The 26643-nt window shown below is 61.2% G+C and overlaps 1 protein-coding gene across 3 annotated transcripts; it reads right to left on the bottom strand.

The window, feature by feature from the left end:
- Positions 1-5450: 5450 nt before the first annotated feature.
- Positions 5451-26371, bottom strand: INAVA (innate immunity activator). Of its 3 annotated transcripts, none has more exons than XM_060088686.1 (10): positions 26178-26371; positions 18808-18956; positions 17861-17985; positions 17354-17470; positions 16564-16780; positions 12355-12408; positions 11316-11496; positions 10976-11134; positions 8554-9154; positions 5451-7085 (listed from the first exon to the last, which is right to left on the bottom strand). In XM_060088686.1, the coding sequence occupies exons 1-10, from the start codon at positions 26336-26338 to the stop codon at positions 6993-6995; spliced, it is 1857 nt and encodes a 618-aa protein (XP_059944669.1). In that variant the 5' UTR covers positions 26339-26371; the 3' UTR covers positions 5451-6992. The 3 variants fall into 3 exon arrangements, with proteins under 3 accessions (XP_059944669.1, XP_059944667.1, XP_059944668.1); XM_060088684.1 differs by lacking the exon at positions 26178-26371 and adding an exon at positions 20896-20965; XM_060088685.1 differs by lacking the exon at positions 26178-26371 and adding an exon at positions 19712-19755.
- Positions 26372-26643: the final 272 nt, after the last annotated feature.

The following is a 26643-nucleotide window of genomic DNA, read 5'->3' as shown; positions in this document are numbered from 1 at the left end:
CTGACTGCTGTGGACACTCACCTCCAGGAAGCTCTGCAGGATGACCATGCTGGGCTCCAGACGCTCCAGCACAAGAGCCTGTAACATATCATCTAAGGCCTGGATGGTCTGGCAAGTGGGGGACGTGGGGTGTCAGAGGATGGACAGCCCCCTGGGGCACCCCGTCCCCCTCAGACCCCTCCCCACGGGGAAGGGAGCCAGGCCAGCTCTGCCGCCACACTCCCATCTTCCCAAGCGCTGGCCTTTCTTGACCTCACTGAAGCCCGGACCTACTCCACTGGCAGGCCAGAGAGCAGCAGTAGGCACTGGGCAGTTCTCGCCAACAAACACAGCCCCATGGGGCCCTCACCGTCAGAGATTCGTTCTCTAACGTTTTCGATCAAGGAAACTTCCAGCTTTAAAACTGAAAATTCTCAGGAAGATTTGGCCAAGTCTATTGGCCAGTAATTCCATAGAATCTGTGGCTTTATCGCCAGACTGTCTCCTCCGGAGACTGGGGCTGTCACGGAACTAGAGAAACGTAGCCCTCGTGAGAGGAGGACGTGGGCTGCGTGCGAGCAGGAACCAACCCCGGGGAGATGGGGAGGCTGAGCAGCCCAGGGAGGAGGGGAGGGAGGCCTGGAGAAAAGAGGACGGTGGGTGGGTGGGCTCCTCGGGGGCAGACCAGCCCCTGCAGATGGACCAAGGTGGGTACCTACCTGCATGTAGAGACTAGCACTGCCCTTGCGGTCCAGACTGGGCGTGATGGGCGGCAGGGGGATGATGCTGGAGAGGCCGGCCTTGGCCAGGTCGAGCTTCTGGGACAGGTGGAGCGGTGGGTTCACCTGGCTGGAGGGGAGGGAGGGAGCCACGGGAGGGCCTTGGAGGACAGGTTAGTGTCGAGGGCCCTGGGGGAGACTCTGCTCTGCCCTCTCCCTGAGGCACGGGAAACAGTGGGACCTGAGCCCCGCACACTTCCCTGCCAGGGAAGGGGGCCCCGGCTTCTTGGGGAGCCTTCCCCACACTGATGTCCTAACAGCTTTCTAACAGTGAAAGCTGGGGGGCATCCCACCCCAGGAGGCTGGGAGACCAGGTGGCGGTCATGGGCCCTGCTACCCACAGCCCAGAACTCAAGTCCCCAAGCCTTGCCCTCCTCCCAGCCCCAGTGCTCCCGCAGCAGAGACCCTGGGGCTCGGGGGAGGGAACGGCCTGGGGAACCTCAGGGCCGCGATGCAGAGCATGGCTTGCAGACGCACGGTGCTGACCAAGGCCTCCGTGGATTCTTCAAGGATTAATGTCTGGAAGGGCCAGGAGAATTCCCCTGAGAGAGGGACACCGGCCCCGGGGCTGGGACTCATCCTCCTCGTCCCCGGAGGACCAACGCCGAGAAAGAGTGGGCTTGTCTCACCTCAATTTTCTTGGCCAGGACGGTTAGGGGAAAGTAATCGTCCATGTTGTCATTTGCCTGGGCGTGGACAACGCCACTCATGGTGTCCACCGCCCTCAGGAACTTCAGCTTGTCGACGTCGAACTAGGATGGAGGGACATGCAAACCTCTGCCCGCGGCCCCCCTGCCGCCTGCCCCCAGACCCTGCCCCACGCCGGGCCCAGGCCCTGCCCTGGTGTTCACCGTGGCCCGGCCCCTCTGTAGGCGTCCGGGGATGGGGGCCCATGAGGCAGATACTTTCGTCCGGCACCTGTCCGGTGGCCTGGCCGCCTAAGAGGCCAAGTCAGGCAGCTTCCAAGCCAGGGCTAATATCCAAAACCCAAGGAAGCGTGAGCCCTCGTTTTTCCCTGCTTTCCTCCGCAGCTCTCAAAAAGCTTCAGAGAATTTCCTTACCACCTCTTCTTGTCCCAGAAATTCCAGAATACACTCATAGGCTTCTCTTTCCGACTGGCGCAATCCTGCAGTTGGGAGGTCTGGCTGATTCTCTCGGTGCAAGAGGAAAGCAGAAACCCCCTTCCCCCCACCCTCGGCCAAGAGGGCTCAGCAGCCGTCGGGGTCCAGGGTGGGTGCCCCAGCTCCAAGAACTAGCTTCTCCAGGCCTGTGGCCGAGGGTGGACCTCAGGAGCCTCCGTGGAAAGACAACTACATGGGGACTTGGTTAAGAGATTTTCTGCATCAGGTACGGCCGAGATAGGACGGCAATGGAAATAGAGAGTCCTTTAAGTTGCCCCCAGGGGCCACAGATAGAAAGCCCTGAACGGGAGGGAACCGGAAACCCCAAATCAGCCTCAGCATCTCCCTTGACGACTGGGCTGGCGTGACCCTCGGGAGAGTCTCTCTGAGCAGGGACCCAGGTGTGGACACAGAGACCGGGGGTGGGGGGGGTGAGGCTAAGAATAGGCCTGTCCACCCACGGCCGTCGGGAGCGGGTGAAGCAAGAGGACGGAGGTGGGGGCAGCCCTGGGACCCGAAGCAACACTGGCCACTAAGCCTGAGGTCAGGCCATTTCTCACTGCCCTGCCGCAGAGCACCCTGGGCGTGCGGGTGGGGTTAAAGGCACAGCACAGCCGTTACATTTCAAGTGCCTGAATTCGGGGCCCTGCTCCTGTGCTCTACGAGCCCCGTGACCTTCCTGAGCTAAAGCCCCTCAGCTCGTTTCCCCGTCTGTACAGTGGGGAGGATGACCGTCCCTATCGTTGTTGTGAGGATTAAATGAACGAAAGCATGATAATGATAAATAATAAATGATGATAATAATTAACACATGACAATGATAAATAAAGGAGAAACCTTGAGCAAATTAAATTCTCCTTTAACTCGGGGATGATCATCAGTGTCTATCACTGTTATGATGTTTAAATTAATTCATTCACATAAAAAATTTAGAATGACCCCTGGCCCACAGCAGGAAATCAATAAGTGCCTTCTTCTTCACACGTTTCATTGAGCAGCTTTTATGTGAAATGCGCGCTTTCAGGCAGAGCTTACAGACGTAGCGTGGACATACCAACAGGTCCCTTCACGGGACATTGTTTCGTGTCCTTGTGAAGGAGTTACTTTTGCATCTGCTCGTACAGTTTTGTGTGTATGCATATACACACATATATGTATATGTATGTACACACAGGTGGTCAGAGAAAATCTCATTGACTGAATCTGAGCGGCCCTGGAGGCCATGAGGAGCAAGCCCTAGGCTAGAAGAGCAGCCCTTGCAAAGGCCCTGGGGCAGGACCACGCCTGATATGTTCCTGGAACAGCCCGGAGGCCTGGAGCCTGGAGTTGGGGGAGCAGGGAGAGTGGCCAGCCATGAAGGCAGAGCGGTCAGGGCACAGGTCAGGAGGGCCTCGTGAGGCCACTGTAAGGATGGCTGTAGGGACCCTGGCTTTTGCTCTATAAGGGACGGAGCCCTGGGTAGGTTCCCGGTAAAACAGTGGCAGGTGGTCTGCTTTGTTTAACAGAATCACCCTGGCCGTTGGGTTGAGACTAGAGAGATGGGGGGATGGTGTGGAGTGTGGCTGGGGGTGCACGGTAGTAACCCAAGGGAGGGGTGATGGGGGCTGGGACCAGGGCAGGAGAAAGCGCTCAGACTCTGTATGTATGTGGAAGGCAGGACCAAGAAGGGTGAGCAGTGAGCTGGGTGTGAGAGAAAACAGAAGTGCAGATGTGGAGCCTGAGGGACTGCACTAGTGGGCGGGGCAAGTCTGGGGCTGGCTGGCAGCGGAGTCCAGAGGGAGCGCAGCTGGGACGCCTACGAGGCATCAAAGTGGAAATATCACAGGGTAGCTGGATTTAAGAGTTGGGAATTCAGGGGTGGGACCTGGGACTTGCTGACACACCGGTGGGTCCAGAGGTCTGCCGTGGCTCTCCTGAATGGCCAAGAGCCCCAGACAATGTCCTGGTCCCCATCCAGCTCCAGGCCCCTCAGGGAGGCAGGTCTCAAAAGGGACAGGCATTCAAAGACCAGAGCTGCGACTGGGCAGCCAGAAGTGGGCAGACTCATGCCGATGAATGAGTCCCCAGTGAGGGCTGGGCAACCAAGCACCGTCACGTCTGAGCCGCTGGGAGCTGAGACACAGCCCCTTCCTGGGCTAACTCACCTGCCAAGTTAGGGTTCCAAGAGGCACGGTCAGCCAATGGTGAAAAGGTGACCTTTAATTTTCGCTTGTTGGGAGGTGAATCCATCTGCACACTCGGGGCGGCAGCCAGGGCAGGCTGCGGAAAAGGAAAGGCAACTGGCTGAGCGGTGCCAGCTCCGGTCCCACTGCCGGCTCCCCACTCCCTCCCCCTGGGAAGTGGGGACCCTCTGAAGGTCCCCGCTTCCTCCCCACCTCTCTGCATGGGGATGGTTCAGACTCAGAGGTGGCCTCCCATCCCTCTGCCTTGGGAGGCTCACTGATGAAATCCTGAAGCCCCCAACCCTTTGTCCAATACATAATCCCATTCTGCCCTGCGGCTGGGGGGCTAACAGCCCCCAGGTGTCTGCCCAGGTCCTGCCTGGGAGCAGGAGGAAGGCGCTGCCTGGCCGCATCTCCCACGCTGGACACAGGGTCCCCAGCCGGGGTGCCCACTGCCCCTGCCCCCAGAGGACCCTCCAGGGACCCGTCTGCTCCTGCCGCACCGTCCTGCTCGCTGGACTTGGTTGCTCCCTTTGCTGGGGAGCTTCGCCCTCGGCATGCACCCTGGGGACACTGGTCACGGTTTCCCTGGGCCTCACTCCTTATAATCATCTAAAACACCGAATCCACAAAATCTGGGCCGTGATCCACGACTCAGTTTGGTGGAAGAAGTTCAGGTCTGAGATCAGGATGCTCACACTTTTCCAGAGACCCTGGGCTGTGTCCCCTCAGAGCCCACCCCAGAATGGAGCACCCTGGCCCCCAAAGCCACAGTCCCTGGAGCCCAGGGCAGGCAGAGGGCACAGTGCGGCCAGCCCACCCACGGGCATCTGCCCAGCCTCACGCCCTGCCCCGGGGCTGCTGGACGCCTCACCTGACACTCGGTGCCTCAGCTCTGGGGCCCACGCCCGTCCTGGGCATCGAGGCTCCAGGGGGCGCCGCGCTGGGTTCCAGAGCGGCCCCTGCAGGGCAGGCATGGAGGTAGCCCATGCGAGCTGCCCGCCCCACCCGGTGGTGGCCTGGGCAGTGCCCCCCGGCCCCCGACCTCATCCAGCTTTGGAGAAGAGGGGGTGTTTCTCCCCCCAGAACGGCTCCTAGGCGGCTCAGCCCCTCCCATCACTGAGCACAGTCTCAGGACCCCCAGGGGCTGCCGCGGCCCTGGGTCCTTCTCAGGGAGGGACCCCCAGAGCCCAGCTCCTCGGGCCCCGGGCGTAGGGGGACCAAGGAGCTTCAACTCCTGCTTCCATCCTGCCCGGGGATGCAGAAAGCTTCCCCCCACCACAGCCAGACCTCCCCGCCACCGCCCCCCAGGGACCTGGCCAGACCCTCTGCTCGGGAAATTCAGCACAAAAGAACCTTCCTCACCAGCTCGGCCTCACAAAGACAGACTTTATTGGACTATCTGGGACGGAAACCCCACCGCTCCAGCCCCACAGCCGAGGACACAGCCACTTCTCAGGTGCACCAGGCATCACACAGGACCAGTAAGTTAACGCGAAGGACTCGCAGGCATGGAGGGCGCACTCCGCGAGGACCCGGGGCAGCGGGGGGCAGAGGCTGTGCCCGCGGGCAACGGGCTCAGACACCCACCGCAATTGAACAGCGCCCAAAGTCAACACGACGGGGCAGGTGCACCCAGAGCCAGGATGCTGCGGGCCAGGAGCACAGAGATGCAGGCTTCCCCTCAGGCCCCTCCCTCTCGCGACCCCTCGGCCGGGCCCCCCTGCCCCGGGCAGTGGGAGAACTGTGCCTCTGTGCCTCGTCCGGGTCAGGCTTCAAAGTTCTCAGAGCCTCGAGCTGTCTCTGTAGCCCCTGTCCTACAGACAGAGGGCGCCACGTGGGGAAGATCAGCGCTTGGTGCGTCCAGCCCCTCCCAGCCTCAGCTCAGCCGCTCTCTCCTGGGAGCAGGACCCCTATTCGGGGATCTGACCCCGCAGCAAAGGCCCAAGGACGACAGCCCGGGACCACGGACGGTCTTAGCACGGCCAGCTTCCAGGCCTCAAGTCTCAGCACTAGGATGATTCATTAACACCCTGCAAGGCGGGTGTCCCCATGCCTGTAAAAACAAGGACTTGCCCTCCTTCAAGGAAATCCGGTCTCAGGGCAGAAGCACAGCCGAGTGCGGGAAGGAGCACTGACATCCCTGGCCCTGGGAACGCGCCGCAGGGGGCGCCCCCAAAAGCACGTGTAAAGCGCTCGTTTTTAGGATGATGACGAAAAGACATCAGAGGAACGGGGGGTGGCCTGCAAGCCCTCAAGAGGCCCAGAGAAGGTGGTCAGCTCCTGGCCAGGGCCTCCTGATGCTCCAATCTGGAGAGGCCTCCAACCCAAGGCTCCTGGGTCTGGGTCGATGCTGGGAGCCTCAGGACAAGGGCGCACACAGTGACAGGGGCCCCTACAAGGAAGTCACGGAGTCAGGAAAAGAGCAGGGCCCAGGAAGACAAGACTCCGCCAGGCACACTGACCTTTAACCTAGCTCTTGGTGCGTGCATCACAGAGCACATTATAGAGGGGAGGACTCGCCCCCAGCCCGGGCACCCCTGCAGCCTGAGAGCTGGGAAATGGGGCATAGAGGTGCAGCCCCCAGCAGCAGTGGGGCAGGAGGGCCAGGGGCTGTTCTCTGGGGATGTGTCCCCTACCACACGTCTTGCACACGGAGACAGATGCTGTTAGTCAGAGGCAAGGCCTCAAGTCCGGTAGGCCTGTCTCTGGGGAATAAAGCATTGTCATATTACAGGGATCTTGGGGACAAGCCACAGATATAAATCCTTAGGCCAGAGCTTCTGAACAAAAACTGGTAAAAAAAAAAAAAAAAAAGTCTCAGCTCCAGGTCATCGACCTGCGATGGGGGAGGGGTGCCGAAGAGGGCTTCAAGGGTGGGCGGTCTCAGCCCCAGCCCTGCTGGGAAGCAGTCTCTTCAGCCAGCCGGCTGCGGTGTCCGGAGCCCAGGGTCACACCTGGCTGATGATCTCCCCATTCTCAGGTACAAACACTTGCACGGGGGCCCCCTCAGGCGATCTCCGGAGCACACACACGGTGGGCACCTGCCCGGGCCAGGGGGAAAGGAGAGGTGGGTGAACAAAGCAGGTAGAGACATCAGGACAGCAAGCCCGGCCACACCATCCTTGTCCCTTAAGGACGCTGACCAGTGGCAGCACCGGCCCAGCCACTCAGCCCTTGTCCCCAGCAGGCTCTCCGTGCCCTTGTCCATTTCCACTCCAGCTTTCTTTGGGGTGTGACAGGCACCCTGACCTTTGCTCCACCCCCACCCCCACCCAGCTCACTTCTCATCACCCTCCCCGTCTGGCAGGTTGGGCTGGGCTGGGCCCGGGCCAAGGACAGGTCCAAGCTCGCAGGCATGGAAAGGCACGTCAGCTGGAGGGTGCGGCCTGGGACTGCGGCCAGGGTGCTGCCAGGCCCAGGATGCCAGCTGCAGCCCAGAGAACTGGGGGCGGGGGAGGGAGGTGCAGCTGGGCCCTGCCAGAATCTTGGGTCTCAAAGAGGCAGCCTGTTGGGGACTCCTGGAGCACACCCCCTGCAGAGGCCTCCTTACCAGGGAGCAAGAGTAAAGAAAGGCTCACTCAGCACTTCCCTGGTGGGCCAGCGGTTAAGACTCAGCGCTCCCAATGCAGGGGGCATGGGTCCGATCCCTGGTCGGGAAACCAAGATCCCACATGCCACGCAGCCAAAAAAAAAAAAAAAAAAGCTCAGGCACGGTCCCCCTCTTCCAGAAAGAAAAAACTGGGCACAGAAATCAGGGTGGCCGTGCTACCTTGTGTCGGGGCGCTCCACCTATATGCTGCCCACCAACTCGGTCCCTGACCTCGGGGGCCCCAGGCGATAATAACACCACGTATTAGTACTTACTATGCATTGCGCTAATCATTTCACACCTAGTAACTCATTTAAAGTTCTTACTGCCCCTCTGTGATGGGTCCTTTAAGACTCCCATTTTACAGAAAGAGTGACAGAGGATCAGAGGAGTTAATAAACCTGGCCAGCGCTGGCAGGGCTGAGACTTGAACCGGGGCCTGCGCACTTAGCCATCAGCCACCCTGCTTCTCAGCTGGGTCGGGGGAGGGGGGTGGGGGGCGGGAGCTGGCTGACAGGCAGTCACAGGTTCTGGCTCCTGCATACACACTGCCAGACTCTCCCTCAGTCCTGGGCGCTCAAGTCGGGAGACTGGGGGGTGATGTGGATTGGCCTTATGGTTATAAATAGAGGCCTATCTGTTTTGTAGATCATCGGTGGAGCCATTAGGAAAAAAGGTCTTAGGTGTCTGGGAAGGTCACCTCCACTGGCGCACGTGGACACGCGCTCTAGAGCAAAACATGCAGGCCAACTTAGGAGGCCCCCAGGGGAGTCTTCCTGGCAGCCTTCCAGAGCCGCGAGGAAACGCTCTGGGGCCTATTCCTCCGAGCTGAAAGCTGCCCGGCCACCGTACTGCAGGATCTGCGCCTGCGCCCCGCTGCCGGATCACGGGACCTGGGAGGGCCGGACCCGTGCGCGTACCTGTGTGCGTGCGAAGCTTTCGGCGCCAGGCGGCAGGCTGCGCACGCGGAAAGCCCCCTGGCGGTCCAGCGAGTGGGGGCGTGAGCTCCGGAGCCGGGCCCGCTCGTGCCACGACTTGAGCTCCTCGGACACGGCCGCCTTGCTGAGCCCGCGGCCCGCGGGGCTGTCGCGCAGCGAGGGCGTCCGGGCCACGCGGCCGTGGGCGGGCAGTGGGCGCTGCCAGCGCGGGGCGGCTGCGTCCTCGCCACGGCCCGGGCCCCACTCGCCCCACTGGCCGGGCGGCGGGCGGCCCTCGGCCAGCACCAGGTAGCGCGCGGCCCTCAGGCAGGCGGGGGGAGGCCGGAGTCGGGGGCCGCGGGGCACGCGCGGCCGGGGCGGCGCGGGCGGGGACAGTGGCCGCAGGAAGGAGATGTCGGGGCTGCTGCTGCCGGGCGGCGTCGGGTGCGACAGGCTGGAGGCGTCGGAGCCGCTGTCCTCGGAGCACGAGTGGCAGGCGGGGCACGGCACGGGCGCGGGTGCCGTCACCGTGTAGTAAGTGGGGCGGCGGCGCGGGAGGGCGCTGCGACCCCTGCCGTCGGGGCCTGTGCGGAAGTGGTCGGTCCTACGGAGAGAAGAGGGGGCGCTGAGCCAGCCCTGCCTGGGCCGCGGGGAAGGCATTGCGCATGCGCGGCCTCGGCCACGCCTCCCCACGTGCGCACCGCCTCCTGGCCTGGCGCACCCTACACGCCCCTCCTGCACCCCACACCACTGCTCCACTGCACGCTGGGGTTTGGGTCACGGAGGCCACAGCTGGCTCCTGTTCTCAGCCATCTCAGGTGCGAGGCGTCCAGTGGCATTTCATCCACACAATCTGAACGGGCGACACCGTCAAGCATCCGAGGTGAAGGCGTGAAGCTGGCGTGTGGCCCGCCCCGAGGTCACAACCACATGAACGGAGGAGAGGGCGGGCCCCTCTACAGCCAAGGGCAGAGGCCTCAGGAGAAACCGCCGTGGGGCACCTGCATCCTGGACTTGCCGCCTCTCAGTCTGGAGGCGGTGGTTTCTGTCCAGCTGCGCTGCTCTGTACGGCAGCCCCAGCCGACTAGGACAGGGTGGCCGCATGCAGGTGGCCCTGCCCAGGGCACCAGCTCCGGACAGCCAGCGGGGCTGGAATCCAGCCTCCCTCTGCCAGCACCCCGGGAGCAGGCCTGTCCGTCCAGAGGGGGTGCCTTTCACTAATCTGCACAAAGGCCCTGTGTGTAAAAAGGCCCCCCAGTATGTAAACTATAAAATGCATTGCTGGACTCCAGCCCAGCGCTGCCCAGAAGCAAAGTTGACCTGACGGAAGAACCCAGCAACGTCCTGAAGGTACCCTGGGCTGTCGGACGGTGTGGCCGACACTGCCTGTCATAACTCGGTCACCGAAACAAGCACCAAACAGGGAACTTGGAAAGGAGCATTTAGTGGATTCTCATTATTCATGGGTTCTGTATTTGCAGATTCACCTGCTGCTCAAATTGATTTGTGGCCTCAAAATCAACACTCCCGGCGCTTTTGTGGTCATGTGTGGACACACGCAGGGTGGTGAAAATTCCGAGTTGCCCAGCAGGCTTTCCCAGCTGAGGCTCTGAGTTCTGGGTTCAGCTCTCATACTATTCCCGCAGTCTATTTAGTATCATGCTTTTCATATTTTTGTGCGTTTTGTTGGTGATTTCAGTGTTTAAAATGGCCCCAAAGCTGGTGCTGCAGGACCGTCTGGTGTCCTGAGCTCAAGGAAGCTGGGACGTGATTTATGGAGAAAATAACGTGTTAGATGAGCTTCGTTCAGGCGTGAGATCTAGGGCTGTTGGCCCTGAGTTCAATGTTAATGAGTCGATGGTACGTATTAGATAAGGTGTCTTTAAATAGAAACCCCATAAAACAAGGTTACGTATTGATCAGTTTACAGACACGTTGTGACCAGAAGCTGTAACCCTGTGTGTCCCCAGGAGCAGTGGTTCAGCGTTTTGCACTTCACAGGACATAACTACCCAAGTAATGAGAATCAACTATATGTCAGTTGAAAACGTGACCCGTCCATCGTCAAGAGACCAATAATAAAACAATCACAGACAACTGCAAAAGTATCTTCTAAGATACACTCCTGCTCCCGCAGGAGAGTCTGCAGGGACAGGGAGAAAAGTGGAATCCGGTTGTGCAGAGACACAACCAGAGTCTTTGGAAGAAAACACCTTGCTTCACAAGTGACTCGCCCTTGGCTTTGCTGGTTGGGGCGCAGCCTCTATTGAGAGGTGCTTAAGAAAAGATCCCAAGGAGAAGCCACTGCACAAGCCATGTGTCACCCACGGGTGTCCCACATAATTCTGGAAGCCACCACCCTCCGAACGTAAATTCTCAATGGTGGGTCTCACCCCCTGCATTACTGGGGTGGCCTGTCTCTTACCTCAGGGGCTGTGACTGGCCCCTCCTGCCCTGCATCTCAGGGGTGGCCGGGGCACTGATACGGCCCTGCCGCTGCTCGGGAACATTGCGGATGGGGACCACGTAGCAGGAGGCAGGGCTGGGGGTGCTGGGCCCATCCTGCGGGGTGCTGGCTGGGCTGCTGGAGATTGGAGGGATTGGAGACAGGTCAGCAGCAGGAATGCCTCCATCCAGGGGCTCCCTCCGGTGTGCAGAGGGTTGGACTCACGCCTCCCACCATCACACGCAGGATGGGGGTCTCCTGCGCTGTGCACCCCCCCCATATCCCGCCTGCTCCTGGCCCTCCCTTTCCCCCTCCTGACCTGGACTCGCTTCCGGGATCGGAAGACTTCCTGGGCTTCTCGTAGGGGTGGTCCAGGCTTGTCTCCTTCCAGGGGCTGTTCTGGATGGGCGCCCGCTCCAAGCCCCCCGTGTCAAGGCCTGCTGGCTGCAGCCCCTCGAGGGTTTGGGGCGGGAGAGGCCGGGAAGGCGCATCTGGGGACTCTGGGGGAGGTTTTGGCACTTGAGATGCCTCTTCAGGTGAAGGAAGCCTGGGAGGGCAGTGGGGGGGGGGGGAACCCGCCCAACTAGAACCTCCGTGGCCTGCGCCTGGCTCGCCCTCCCGTGGCTGCTGGTCCGGCTGTGCCAGGCCATGGCTCTGGGCCCAGATGCTTCTAAACACTTTATTCTCCTTTCAGACTTACACCTTACAGCTCCATTTTATACCTGCCTCCTACAGGAAGCCTCCCCAGATTGACTCTCTTGGCTCACATGACTCCCCTTTCTAACCTTTACTCCTGATGCCAGGTCTGCAGCTAACCTCCTGTTTCCCTATTTTTCCTCTCACGCCATGCCCACGTGTGCTGTTTCCTTACTGGCCTGGGCCTTCCCCTGGGCAGGACCTCACCACCCTCTTGGTCCACCTTGACCCCTCAGCATCGTTAGGGTTTGTCACCAGGGTTCTCAATCTATGAACTTGTGGTTTCTCCCTCAGTGCTACCCTCTTTTCACAAAGGGCAATGACCGTGGCCCGATGGCTGAGGCTCTTGACGGGTGGGTATTGAAGTAAAGGCTAAGTCCCCGGCAGAGGCAGGGAGGCCCGGGGCCCAAGGCTCTGCTGGATTCACCTTCCCCTCCCGGTCACGATGACTGAGCACCTGGACCAGCAAAGCGTCAGCACATCCGCCCTCTCACCCATGCACAGGGCGCACAGGCATCGGCATCCCCGGCGGAGCGGACGCTGAGCCCAGCCCGGCTCCCACCTCCTTTAGCTCGCTGAGAACTCACAGCAAACGCCGCCCAAGCCCCGAGTTTTCGCGGAGGAGCCCAGCGCTCACAACAGCCCCTAAACCGCCCTCTCACCTTCCTCACGGAGCAGCCCGTCCAACAGGGAGCTGTCATCTGAGGCGCCGAGCTCTGGGGAGGCCAAAGGAGAGAGGAGGAGGTGAGGAGATGCCCCCGCAGTGCTGGGGCATCCGCAGTGCTGAGCAGCTGCCCCGCCCCCTTCCAGGCGGCATCCCTTATCGGGAAATACCAACCGTGTGTCCAGTACTGTGCTAGGTGTGAATTTATCACTTGGAAGGAGAAAATAAAAATCAGTAAATAGGAGTGAGGAGACAGGAAACTCCATTTTAATCCTGGCTCTGCCATTAGCTTTGTAACCTCGAATAAGCCATTTTAATGCTCTGGGCCTCTGTTTCCCCATCTATTAAAAAAAAAAAAAAAGCCAGGCCTTCCCCTGGCAGGGTTTCCAGGCAGTGGAGGGGAAGGCAAAGAGTCATTTCGGAAGGCCCCTGGGGTAAAGAGATTTTTGCTCACTTTTGTATAGTCTTCTGATACCATAAATACAACTCAACTCAAGCCCCCCAGATTTGAGAACCCCTGCATTCCCAGCATCAAGAGCAGTGAGACTGGGAACCACAGCTGTGGGGTCGTGGGGTCTCACAACTCAAGTGAGAGTCTGGCCGTCTGGGTCGGGAAGGTCCTTCCCTGGTGACAGGACAGCCACCTGAGGCCGTGGCGGGTGGCCCTTCTGCATGGGCAGCAGCAGTCTGCGCCGGGACCCAAGAAGTCGGAGGACTCAGATTTGCCATTGTCCTTAAAACACTGAAACCTCAGATACTCGGTCTACACCTAACATGACCCGGGTGGAACTCACAAAGCATTTTCATCTACATTTGAGAACACGGATGAGGGCAAACTAACAATAGCTAATCATTTCTCTCGGGCTTTTCTAAGTGCCTTATATACATGAATTCACGTGACCCTCATAACAACCGTGTAAGGTAAGGTTACCATCTCCATGTAGCAGCTCGGGACACAGAGGCTTGAAGGAGCTGATAACATAGCTTAGGTCAAACCGCCGGAAGGTGGTTGAGTCAGGTTCACTCCCAGACAGTCTGACCAGAGCCTGACTCTTCACCACCACCATTTATGGGCTCTCCTGTTAGCTGGCCTTTCATGCAGAGGTCATTAACCAGAAAATTCTAAGAAAAGTAGATTCAGATTCCAGCCATCCGAAAATCCTCTATAACAGGGATTGGCTGGTGGCAGGCCTGTGGGACAAATCCAGTTAACTGGCTGCTTTTTTTTTTTTGGCCACACCGCGAGGCATGCAGTATCTTAGTTCCCTGACCCGTGCCCCCTGCAGTTGAAGCAGTCTTAACCACTGGACCACCAGCGAAGTCCCTTTAAAACAATTTTTTTTTTTCCTGGCTGCTTTTATAAATAAAGTTGTATTGAAACACAACTATGGGTTTGTTTACATAATGTCTGGCTGCTTTCATGATACGATGGCCAAACTGAGTAGTAATGACTGAGACCACATGGCCCACGAGCCTAAAACATTTACTCCCTGGACCTTTACAGAAGTTTGTCAATGCTTGCTCAATTTAAATGAAACAGAACCTTTACACAGGCGGAGCAGTTTGTAAACCATGCAGGGTCAGCTGCCCACGGAGCAGCCCGGGCTTCGCTCAGCTCACACCAGCCTGTGCTTTAAGGTTCAACTGGGGAGACTCTTACCTAATGCTGGTTCCCAGCCTCTGATCTTTTACAAAAAGCTGGGGAACCGAGATGTTTATTTTTCACAAATGTCAACTTGAAGAAATTGTGGGACTCTTACTGTCACGGTCCGGGGATGCCGGGGTCGGGGGCCGGGTATAGTCATGTGTTTTGGGTTTGAATATATGGTCTGGGAAGACAGCCATCACCCCCGGCTGTTTAATCACAGGTGGTTCATGAGGGCTGCTCGCTGTCTTGGCCACGCTGCCCCACAGCCCTGCTGAACTCCGCCCGGCCCTCGGCCCAGCGGCGGCAGGGGGACACCCCAGGCAGAGGCCATACTCACAAACGCTGGGCATCCTCAAAGGCTGCACCGTCCAGTGCGGCAGCCACTAGCCGCATGTGGCTATTTTAAATTAAATTAAATTAAAATTTTAGTTCCTCAGCCACACGGGTCACAATCCAAGTGCTCAACAGTCCCATTCAGTGAGTGCCTGCCATATTGGACAGCACAGATCTGGAACATTTCATCATGGAAGAACTTTTACAAGCGTTGCCAGCAGGGGCGCTGCTTAATCAACAAATGCGTCCTGAGCACCTGTTACATCAACTCGGTGCTGGGGGACATTTCTCATCAGGCTCCCTGTGGTCAATTAGTCCCGCAGCTGACCACTCCCCACCACCTGCAGAGGACAAGCTAATGACTGTCACCTGGTATAATTAGGTTCCAAATTGAGTAACCTTTGGGCGGAGACCAAGAGGGTGGGTGGATTTTTCTAACTTTTTTTTGGTTAGTTTGTTTGCTTTTTTTTTCCTCTTTAATTCAAAACACCTTTCAGCTACTAATTATTTTTTCATACATCTTTATTGCTAGTTAATTATTAATCCCTCTCTACTTCCTGCTCTCAGGGCGAGCCCAGCCGGGCAGATGAGCCAAGAGCAGGAATTACCTGTCTAGAGCCACCTCCTCCTGGGCTCCCAGGAGAAGACATTAAAACCAGGACCTCAGGCCTCATCGACACAGGACACTAGACGCAGGACCTCAGTCCTCATCAACACAGGACATCAGACCCAGGACCTCGCCTGGTCAGGACAGGACATTAGACCCAGGACCTCGCCTGGTCAGGCCAGGGCTGCAGGTGGAGAGCAAGCCTGCCTCTCTGATCAGGAGGGTGAAAGCAGTCGCATGGCCAGGCCCCTTCCCCACAGCTCTATTTCCCCTGGACTACGCGCCCCGTCCCGGGGATGGTTGGCCAAGCCCCAGGCGTGTCCTGGCCTGCTCCCCACTACCAACAAGCAGCCTCATCGTCGCAATGATAGGAGCAGAGCTACAGCCCCACACCGTCCACCACCCCACACCGCGGGCCTGTGGTCAGAGGAGCCCACAGGGCGGTGTGAGGCCAGACGGGACACAGGAGCGACGGAGACACACAGATGGGGCACAGCCCCCCAGCCCCCTGACACCAGGACAGCACCGAGCCCTCAGGGGCTTCCGTGCCCAAGTCAGCAGCTGCCTTTCAAGGGGAGGTGGCATCCTGGGCCCTGTCAGGAACGGAGGGGGACGGAGGCCCCTCTCCACCGGAGCCGGTCGGCCAGGGGGTCGGCCGTCCTGCCTGGGTCCCCCTGTCGCCCGGGGTTACTGGGTCAGCTCCTCCCTCATCCTTCACTGCTGGCTGCTGGGGGGGACCTGGGAGGCGTCTGGACTCACCCTAAATTAGAGGCCACGTGCCCAACCGGGGCAGGAGGTGGCCTTGGCACAAAACTGACCTGAGGGGCAGGGGTGGGGGCTGGGGAGCCCAGGTGGAGGCCCCAAATCCAGCTCAGCCCAGGGCCCAACTCCCTGTGCCAGCTCCCTCACATGCACGGGAGGCCTGGGACCCAGGAGAGGCCTGGGGGAGGGCGAGCCCCATGCCCTGGGACCAGAACTGAAGGGAGGCCTCCAAGGACTGACCTGACAAGTTGGGCTCGGCTCAGGAGAAAGAAAAAGCCACACACAAGGGCCCAGAACCACTTGCTGGAAGAGGAACCGGCCTGGACGCATGATGTCCACTCATACCTGGGCCTGGACGACTCATTAGATGCCGCACAGTCAGTGGGCGCTGGCCCCCGGGCTCAGGGACTAGACTAAGAGGCGCAGTAACTAGAGAACAGAACGCGGGGCCCCAGTCCTAACTGGGCGGTTCTAGATACTTCAGGGACGGTGGACTTCACCAGAGCATCCACCGGCAGCCATGGGCCCTGCAGCAGTTCAGCGAGCAGATATGCACAGAATGCGGGCCCTCGCTGAGCTCACAGGACCACCTGCCCTGTGGGCCTGGGATCAGAAGGGCTGGACAAGCCCTCGAGATAAGCTGAGGTCAGCCTGGGGTCCGGGAGGTCTCCTGCAGGGCGTGGATTTCGAGGGAGGAGTGGGTTGTTTTCTAAGGAAATGGGGAGGGTCTCAGGGGAGGGCGATGACGGGGCTGAGGCTTGTGGGGTTGCCACGGGTCAGGATGGGGTGGGGCGGACCGGGGAAGCAGGTTTCCCCCTACGACGGGACGGACGGGTCTGGGACCAGCCACTGCTCACCTGGGCCTGGGGCCAGGGCGGCAGGGGCCCCGTTGCCTCGCTGCCACTCCCCCAGGCAGCGCTGCAGGTCCCGCAGCTTCTTCTCTTCCTGCTGCACCGCGTGCTTCCGCTGCCGGCGTGCCTGGCGGCCCAGGTTCCCCTCCCGGCACAGGCGCCGCGCGGCCTCCGCAATCTGCAGCTGCAGGGCCAGCTCCCTCTCCAGGCTGCTCAGTGGGTCCTGGGGGAGGATGCAGTGAGCGACACGGAACGGCCCAGACCCCCAGCAGACGGCGGCATCCAGGGCCCAGGCCCCCGAGCTGCTGGCCCGGGACCCACGCAGCAGCCTGACCCCGAGCCAGGTGGGAAGGGACTGAGGTGGACACTTCCCCCCCACCGGGGGGACCGGGCAGACGAGCCACCCGTCACACCACGGGGAGGGACCCAAGGGCCCAAGCCACCCCACGGCCCCCCTCCCGTGCTGAGAAAGGGGAGGACGGCCCCAGGAGCCGGAGCGACCCGTCCGCACAGGCCACTGCCTCTCCGGGCCGGCCGCGCTCTCGGCTGGCCTTCTGCCCACAGGGGACTGAGCCCCATGGCCTCCCTTGAGGGCCCAGCCCTCCCGGTTCCGGCGCTGGCACGGCTTCCCTGAGGCCAAGTGGGCTACACGTTGGCGGGTGCCCCTCGTCCACGCGGGGCCAAGCGGCCCGAGCTGTGTGATGCTAGAGCAGAGACCCCTGCAGAGGAGAAGCAAGGCCTGGGGACCGCGGCCGCCAGCCTCGGGGAGCAGGGACGGCGCCCTGCAGCGCCTCACCTCTCTGTGCAAGGCCCACTCGTCCAGTTTGTAAGCGGCTCCGATCCTGCGGCGGACCTTGGGGGCCTTCTCCCCCGGCCTGAAGGGGTACTCTGCGGGCAAGATGCCCGTCAGCTCCTGTGGGGGAGGTGAGTTCGTGCCAAGCCGCTCTCCACGTACCCAGCCCTTGGCCGAGCAGGAACAGCCCGTCCGGCGGGCCCTGGGTGACCTGTGTCCGCCCTTCCCCAGAGGCCCCTGACCACCTCCACGCGTCCCAGCGTCCAGGGCTGTCCCTCGTCCGGGGATCTGCCCTGGCCTGGCACCTCCCTGCAGCCCCTCCTCTGCCCGGCCATATGCCTGGGCCCTGCCAGGGAGAGCTGTCCCCTTGCTGTGCCACCCGGTGCCCCGTCTGACCCCCGGAAGTCTCTCAGGACTGGGGCTCCCATTCCTCGGCACCCACAGCCCAGCACGCGGCTCCAGCCCCTGGGGTTAAGCCCGCGCTTGTGTGCAGCGGGGGCCCAGCCTCACCGCTTCCCGCAGGCAGATCCTCCTCAGCTCCTCCAGGCAGGCCTCCAGCCGCTCCTCCAGGGCCCTCTGCTGCTTGCGCACAGCGTGGGTCAGCTCCTTCGCGGGGGCCACCGGGCTGTCGGGGCCTGCGGCAGGGCAGGGACGCGCGCTCAGGGGAGCCTGTCCCGGGCGCCGCAGGACGCTCCCTGAGCTGATGGTGCACACGCGCGCTCAGACGGCCTCACGCCCGCTCAGGCTGCAGGCCGGCTGCCACAGCAGGCCGTGTCACACCCGAAAGACGGCATGTCCCCCGGCGGCCCGACGGCACCGTTACGGCTCGGAGGGACGGGCTGCCCCTCGGCCGTGTGCGGTGGGGGCCAGGCTGCGGTCAGAGCCCCGTCCTCCCCGCCCGTCCCTTCCCAGCTGCCACCCGCGGCAGGTGCCTTCTTCCTTGTCTGCTCCTCCTCTTCCTCCTTCTCTCTCTCTCTCTCTCTCTCACACACACACACACACACACACACACATACACACATACATAAACATACACACACATACACTCACACTCACACATACACTCTCTCACACACACATATACACACACATGCACACATACACACACACACACACTGCACGTGCCTCTTCTCTCTCTGTCCGAACCAGACCCGACTGGGCCCACCGGCTCGGACCAACCTGAGCCACAGCCCCTTTACGGGAACCAGGTAAGAGTTTTCAGCTTCTTAGGAATCATGGGGCCAGACCTGAACGTGGCAGGTGGCTGTTCAGATAGGATCGACACTCCAGGCCAGACCCCCACCCCGGGAGGAAAACTCTCAGCCCTTCCAGGGTCTGCACCCCCCTTCCCCGCACAGTGGCCTCCCTGCCGCGCCCCCCTTGGGCCCCTCAGCCTGGCCGGGCCTGGAGCCTGGGGCTCGAGGAGTTGGTGGGGTCAGGGGGCCCGAAGCCCTCACCAGACTGCAGGATGACGCCGCTGTCGGTGTCGCTGACCTCATCCTTGCTGTCCATGGTGGACTTCTGGGAGGAGGGGGCACAGAGGAGGAGGGGCCGACACCCCTCCCAGCCTGGGCCAGGATGTGCAGGTGGCCTGGAGTTTCCCCAGCTGTTAAAAGAACAACAGAAAATGATACATGTAAATCCCCTTGCCTCCAAACAGAGCTGTTGAGTCAGGAGGGTGAGGGCGGGAGATGTGGCGTGAGGCCCGTGCTTCCGAGGGAGTGAGTCCGGGATGGGGGTGTCAGTGCTAGGGGCGCTGTGGACAGAAGGCTCTGTGGGCCTCTCCAGCACACCTGCCCTGGGCCCAGCCTGGCCCCCTGCCGCCTCCTTCCCAGAGAGGCCTCCAAGCCCAGGGGTGGACAGCAGTGGTGGCCACAGGGACCACGACACTGGGGAGAAAGACCATGAGGACAGGAGCAAAGAGAGGATGGAAAGGAGGGGACAAGAAAAAGGTGGGAGGACAAGTCAAGGAGGAAGGGAAGGAGAGGAGGGAGGGGAAACGTCTGTGCCAGGAGGGAGGCGCGGCTGACGGTCCTCAGCCCGAGACCCATCCCGCCGCCCCCCGTGGGTGAGGGCACTGGGCACTCAGCCAGGCCCTGTCCCGAGGCCCACAGCCCAGGCTGCCTGCTGTCTGTCTGCACCAGGCGGTCCACCCGAGCGCAGGTGCCCAAAGCCGTGAGCCAACTCCCGGGCCACCAGCTATGCCTGGGAGGCCCCTCGAAGGGGAGGGGGCCCGGACCCCACACCCCACAGCCGGGAGCGAGGCGGCGCGCACGTGCGTGTGTGTTGGGCGCGTGCTGCCGGGCCTGGAGGGGCGACCAGAGCCGAAGCTTCCCGAAGAGGGGAAGGAGACCACCGCACCCTGCTTGCCCGGGCTGGGCGCACGTGTGCAGCTCAGGTAGAGTTCCAGGTGTGCGTCTGCCGGCAGCAGTCACCCCGGCCGCACCCGCTGGCGCCCCCTCTCTCCTCGCCAAGTCTGCACCCCTGCTCAGGGTCCCAACTGGCCGGGGCCTGGCGGCGGCTGGCTAGAACCAGAGTGGGGAGCGCGGGCGGGGCCCAGGCAGGAGGCCTGGAGGGAAAGCCCAGCCACCTCCTCCCTGAGTCAGCCAAAAGTCCTTCGGAGTCTCTGTCTGGAGCTTATCCTGCTTCTCCTCAGGGCACCACTGCTGGGTGGGGGAGGTGGGCTCCTCAGCCAGTGGGAGAGAAGCTGAGCCCGCAGCCAGGCCCCTGGAGGAGGGACCGCTGACGGCCAGGCCCCAGGAGCACCTCTCTGCCCATGGACAGCTTTACAGACCTCCATAAACAGCACAGCCTATCAGAGCACCTTGGGCCTCAGTTAAAAACCTCACCCTGAAAACAATAGGTACCTGCACTTTGGAGTTTCAGTTCTCCAAGGAAGTCTAGAGAGTGGAGGATAGGATTTTTTTTTTTTTTTTTTTTTTTTTTTTTTTTTTTTTTACAGTTTATATGGGGCCTTTGCAAAGATGCCAAGGAGAGAGCCTGGCCACATGTTCTGGGAACCGAGACCAGGGTACTTGGTGTGAGTTAGCCCTGCCTGGTCCACCCTCCCAAACCCTCATCCCTCCCGGGGATGGAGCCGGACAGAGGGCAGGCAGCTCCCCCGCCGCCTGCTGCAGAGCCCTGGGCAGCCTGTGGGCCCCCCCAGCAGCCAGGGGCAGGGCCCCGCCAGAGCCAGGAAGCAAGGCCGTCCTAGCACGTCTGCTTGGACGAGGGAGGGGGTGACGTGGGAGGGGAGCCATCAATTACTCACACTTACTAATTAATTATTAACCATTAAGGAGTTGCCTTGGGAAAAGCTCTGACAACTCAGCCCTGCTCTCATGCCTGTTGCAGAGTGAGCAGGAACTGCGGGGACCGAGCGGTGGCCCGGCAGAACGGCCCCCTCAGCTCCTTCCTCCCTCTGGCCAGGCTCGGGGGCAGGCCTGCTCCAAGTAGGGCAGAGGGCGCGGACCGGAGGTTGGAGGCCCCAGATCCCAGCCTGGATCCTGCCGTCACCTGTATGATCTTAGGGGAGCTCACCTCACCTCAGCTGGCTGGGCCTCCCGTCCTCACAGGCACGGTGAAAACCGGACGGTATCTGGGGCCCCGGCCAGTCCCCATACTGAATCTGGAGAGCGCCAGGCTGAGCAGGAAGGACCCACACGTGTGCAGCCCGCGCATCTGCCCCTCCGGAGGCGGCCCTCCGGCGTCGGGGACCCTGTCCCAGGGGCCCCAGGCTCCCGTGGGTGTTGAAGGCATGGCTTTCAGATAAAGGCAGTTCCGGGAACATCCCCGCCCCTCCGCATGGGAACCCCTCCGTGCCCTCCAGACCCGCAGCCCCAGGTGGCAAGCCCCGTCCGTCCACCCCAGAGAACAGAGAACAAGCAAACGAATGCAACGACGTCCCCAGGAAAAGGCAGAGGAGGACAGGAGGGGAGGAAGGAGAGCGCCGTGCACTTTCCCTCCGGCTGAGCCACGGGGACCCTGTCCCGTCACAAGTGTGGCCCCAAAGAGAGGCCCTGGGACTCTCTCGTCCCAGCCTTCCCCACGCCCGTGGAAACTGCAGCCTCGGAACTACAGCGTCGGGTCCTCATCCGAGCCCACCATCACCCCCCATCACCCCTGTGCCCTGTGGCTGACGGCCACTGCCGGGCCCCCCACCCCTAGGCCGGCTTGCCCTCGACCCAAAGACCCGCTCCAGCTGCCCCGCCCTCACCTGCTTCCAGCTCTTAGTCCAGGAGTCCGGGAAACGCCCCCTGGTCCCAAGTCAGGGGACCGAGGGGCCTGGCATGTCTCCTCAGGGTATCCCAGGCCACCCTGTGCTCTCTGACCCGGTTCCGCCCCTCACGCCGAGGGCCGGTGGCTGTCCCTCCCCTGGTCCCGCCTGTGTCCCTCCCAGGCTGCCCGGCCAGGGGAGCCAGGTTACTTGTTCCGACTTGAGTCAGAGGGCGGAGCGGGTGAGCAAGCCCTTCCCAGAACAAATCCTGCCCCACAGGCAGCCCGGGCCTCTGCACTTCCGGGGGCCGCAGGGGGCGGGAGAAAGGGGCTCCCCTTGTAGGAACCCCAGAAGAAGGCAGCGAGGATCAGGGCTTCACGGCCTCAAGGGCCCCCGTGCCCTGTGCTGAGCCGCCCAACGCCCCAGATTCCGGCTCCACGCAGCGCCCAGAGCGGGCGAAGTTTCCGGCGCGTGGGGAGCACCAGCGAGAAACCTACATGCTGACAAGGAGGGTCCAGTGAGAAACCTAGACGCTGACAAGAGGGTCCCTGCTCCCCAGACCCTGAAGCGGGGCCAAGGCCAGATCAGATTAGAAACTCCCGGGCCGGGCTGTGACCCCAGAGCTCCACACGGGGCGGCTCTGGGGGCCCAGAACAGGCCAGGCTGTTGTGATCACACACATTTCCCTCCTGGACCATCATGGCTGCCACCTCCCTGTTTATCATTTACAACCATCCCTCCACAGGGCCCAGGGCGCATTGACCTAGTCCGCAGGAGGGCCACTGGGACCCCGGGGTCTAAGCTCACTCGCCAACCACCAGGGGCCAGAGACCAAATTGGAACTTGTTCCCTACAAGAAATGAGCCTCTGGGTCTCCGCGCCACTGACCTCCAAGCAAAACCAACAGTTTGCAATTCAGCCTGTTTCACTGGGGGAAGCAAGGGCCAAAGACACTGGTACCCATCACCAGGATGCAAGAAAACAGACAGTGCTGCACACAAAGGAGACCACTCAAGGCTTAACTTGCCACCTCCTTTTCTCACCACGCCCCTCACCTTGGGATTCCAGCATTCACGAGTCTCCAATTGCTCCCCTCCCCCAAGCCCAAGATGACCTCGCCAGCCCCTAGACCACCTGCCCATCCCCAAGACCACCTCCCCAGCCCCAAGACCACCTCCTGAGCCCATAGACCACCTCCCCAGCCCCAAAGATCACCTCCACAGCCCAAAAGACTACCTCCCCAGCCCCAAGACCACCACCCCATCCCCAAACACCACCTCCCCAGACGCAAGACCACCTCCGCAGCCCCTAGACCACCTCCCCAGCTCCTAGTCCACCACCCCATCCCCAAAGACCCCCTCCCCAGCAACTAGACAACATCCCCAGCCCCAAAGACGACCTCCACAGGTCCAAAGACCACCTCCCCTGCCCCTAGACCACATCCCGAGCCCCAAGACCACCTCCGCAGCCCCTAGACCACATCCCGAGCTGCAAGACCACCTCCGCAGCCCCTAGTCCACCTCCCCAGCACCAAGACCACCTCACCAGCCCCAAGACCACTTCCCCAGCCCCAAAGACCACCTCCCCAGCCTCTAGACCACCTCCCCAGTCCCTAGACCACCACCCCAGCCCCTAGACCAACTCCCCAGCCCCTAGACAACCTCCCCAGCCACAGGACCACCTCCTCAGCCCCTAATCCACATCCGCAGCCCCTAGACCACCTCCCCAGCCCCAAGACCAACTCCCCAGCCCCTAGACCACCTCCCCAGCCCCTAGACCACCCCCAGCCCCAGGCCCACCTCCCCAGCCCCTAGATCACATCCTGAGCCCCTAGATCACCTCCCCAGCCCCAAGACCAACTCCCCAGCCCCTAGACCACCTCCCCAGCCCCTAGACCACCCCTCAGCCCCAGGCCCACCTCCCCAGCCACTAGACCACATCCCGAGCCCCAAGACCACTTCCCCAGACCCTAGACCACCCCCCAGCAAAAAGACAACCTCCCCAGCCCCTAGACCACTTCCCAACCCCAAAGACCACCTCCCCAGCCCCAAAGACCACCTCCCCAGCAAAAAGACAACCTCCCCAGCCCCAAGACCACCTCCCCAGCCCCAAGACCACCTCCCCAGCCCCAAAGACCACCTCCCCAGCCCCTAGACCACATCCCCAGCCCCAAAGACCACCTCTCCATCAATAAGACCACCTCCCCAGCCCCAAGACCACCTCCCCAGCCCCAAAGACCACCTCCCCAGCCCCAAGACCACCTCCCCAGCCCCAAAGACCACCTCCCCAGCCCCTAGTCCACGTCCCCAGCCCCAAAGACCACTTCCCCAGCCCCTGGAACACATCCCCAGCCCCAAAGACCACTTCCCCAGCCCCTAATCCACCTCCCAAGCCCCTAGACCACCTCCCCAGCCCGTAGACCACCTTCCCAGCCCCTAGTCCACGTCCCCAGCCCCTGGATCACCTCCCCAGCCCCAAAGACCACTTCCCCAGCCCCAAAGACCACCTTCCCAGCCCCTAGATCACCTCCTCAGCCCCTAGATCAACTTCCTTGTCCCAAAGACCACCTCCCCAGCCCCTAGACCACCTCCCCAGCCCCAAAGACCACCTCCCCAGCCCCAGCCCCCAGGGCAGGGATGACAGAGGAAGTCACCCCCCTCAACCACCTTCTGTGGAGCTGTGTCACCAAGACAGGCAGTCTCCTCACTCCCCCTGCACACACACCCATCTCCCCTCACATTCCTGTGCACACCCTCTGTCCAAACAATGTGAGCCCTGAGCCCTCCAGGCTGACCACCCCCTTCTTTCCCTAGGCTGAGGCTGAGGGGCCCCAACAGGAGACAGCCCCCCTGTGCTGGAGGGCCTACTCTGGGTCTCCCAAAGAGCCCGCAGCCCTTCCCTTCCCCCCTACAGGTTTGTCCCAGTCTTCCCACAACAAACAGAGGAGTTGACGCTGAAGCTGGCACCCAGCCTCCACCTTGCCCATCCCCCAGCTCCGGGGGTGGGGGAGTGATGGAAGTTTCTAGAATCAACTCATAGCATATGTTTTAATGCATAAAATAAGATGAAGAGAATCACTAAGATAAGGGATTATATTAAATACAGTTCTAAAAACAGTAAAACATAGTAATCTATATATGTATCTTAATTAACATTAAACAGGATCTAGTAGTGGGCAATTCCGTAGCAATGACGATGGTAAACGATGTTTCATGACCGACGGTAAACCAGGTTTCAAGACAGCTATCACAACTGCACTGTGATATGAAGCCCTCTGTGGTGTCTATTAATGGCAAATCACAGGTACTACCAATGGTTTCAAGGCAATGCTAAATTTCAGTAAAGGTTAGTGAAAAATAAACCCTTCCCATCCGAGTACACGACCCTCTGAATGCTATCCACAGATGCTTGGGTGCCCATGGACCCCGTTAAGACTCCCGCCCTCAGGTAACCACCCCCATCTCTGAGCTCAGGGAGAGAAGGACGGAGGACCGACCAGTCTCCGCGTTGATCCTCTGGGATCCTGAAAGACCCCTTGCTCCCTCAATTTCACACGCAGCTTTTCCCAGCCCAGCAGAATCTGAGGCTTGGAGTGGGACCAGCCAACCAACTCTCCCAAGAACCCCAAGGCCATGGATCTCCCTGGCCGCCATGCCCTTCAATTCAAACTATCCAGAGCGGGCATTCCAGAGGCCTGCTGAGAAGGTGGGGTTCCGCCCCCTGCTCCCAGCCAGTGCCCCAAACCCCAACTCCACAGCATCATCACCAAGACCACCAGTTGGTGAGGAAGTGGGGTTTCCCCACACACTTGGATCCGACCTTTGAAAGAAGGAAAAACATTGCATCTCTTTAGGGTTTTCATCTCCTAAGGAAAAGTCCTGAATCAGAGAACTCTTGCACCTCCTGCATCCATCCACTCTCCATTATTTTTTTTTTTAAGTTCCTCCTTTAAGTTTCCTGTGATACATGAGATCGGAAGTCAAAGCAAGGGCCCGACCTGACGCCCCAACCAGCACCCAGCAAAGAAGAGTCTCAGGCGCTCCTACAATTTCACTTAAACAATTAAGGAGCCAATGGTCGGCTGCTCGAGCCAAAACAGTGAAAAGAGAAAGGAGGGAAATACCCCGGGACCCTCCAGGCGAGGGGGGCGGGAGATGGTTCCTTAAACTGTTTTCTTTCCCCTCTCCTCCCTTCCCAGTGGGAAAGGTGCTCGCCTCCAGCGAGCGATGGTGGAGCGGGCTGGGACAGGGGACTCCGCGACGGCCTGGAATGCGCCCTGGAATCAGACCTCTAGGCTCTCCTCAAAAAGCCCCTTTGTCCGGTCCACCCTGCTCCCCTCCCCCACCGCGCCCTCCGCGTCCAGGCGGCCCGAGACTCGGCTCCTTTTGTCTGCCTTCCCGGAACCTGCCAGGGGATCCACAGGCGTGGGGAAGGTCGGAGGAGAAAGGTCGAGGAGACGGAAACATGCATTTTCGGTAGGAACTCGGAATTCCCACCCCCCGGCAAATTCCCCCCATTCCCCGCAGGGGCCCCCTCCTCTAAGGCGGAAGACCGTGGGTTAGGGGCTCGATCGCCCCGGCTCCCGCGTCGCGCCCCGGCGCTCCCCCTTACCTGTCCCATGGAGATCCCTCGCCGCCCGCCTGCCCCCGCGCCCCCAGCGCGCGCCTCGCAGCCTCGGGACCTGCTCGTCCAGGCCAGCTCTCCTCCCCCCGCGACTCCTCCCGGCCTCCCCTCCCCGGAGGTATTTCATTTAACTTCGGCATTTGCAGCATCCCAAATGTTAAAGATCCCAAGACATCTGTCCCCTGGGGCGTACCAAGGCCCAGAGGAAAGAGGGGAAAGACGCAGGAAGGGACCCGGGAGTCCGATCCGGGAGCCGGGGCGGGGCCGCGCGTCGGGGCGGGGAGGTGCCCGCGGGGGTGGGCGTCCCGCGGGGACCCGGGCGCGGGGCGAGGCCGGCCCCCTCTTCCCGCTTCCGGACGCGCGCGCGGCGGGACCCCCCCCGCGCCGCCAGTTCCCGCGGCCCGGCGGGGGAGGCTCCTCCCGGACCCGGGCCGCCTTCCCTCCGCGCGCTCCG

Source organism: Mesoplodon densirostris, chromosome 2 (assembly GCF_025265405.1).
Source record: "Mesoplodon densirostris isolate mMesDen1 chromosome 2, mMesDen1 primary haplotype, whole genome shotgun sequence".
Taxonomy (NCBI): domain Eukaryota; kingdom Metazoa; phylum Chordata; class Mammalia; order Artiodactyla; family Ziphiidae; genus Mesoplodon; species Mesoplodon densirostris.
Note: the sequence above shows the minus strand (reverse complement) of the source record. Positions and strands in the feature narration are given on the sequence as shown.

What these genes read in the sequence shown, in the direction of transcription:
- INAVA (XM_060088686.1), bottom strand. Translation starts at nt 26,338, where the DNA reads ATGCTGCAAATGCCGAAGTTAAATGAAATACCTCCGGGGAGGGGAGGC. An exon ending in CGGCGTCATCCTGCAGTCTG is followed by an intron (nt 17,986 to 18,807) that starts GTGAGGGCTTCG and finishes GCCCTGCCGCAG; the next exon opens with GCCCCGACAGCCCGGTGGCC. An exon ending in AGTGGGCCTTGCACAGAGAG is followed by an intron (nt 16,781 to 17,353) that starts GTGAGGCGCTGC and finishes ATCCTCCCCCAG; the next exon opens with GACCCACTGAGCAGCCTGGA.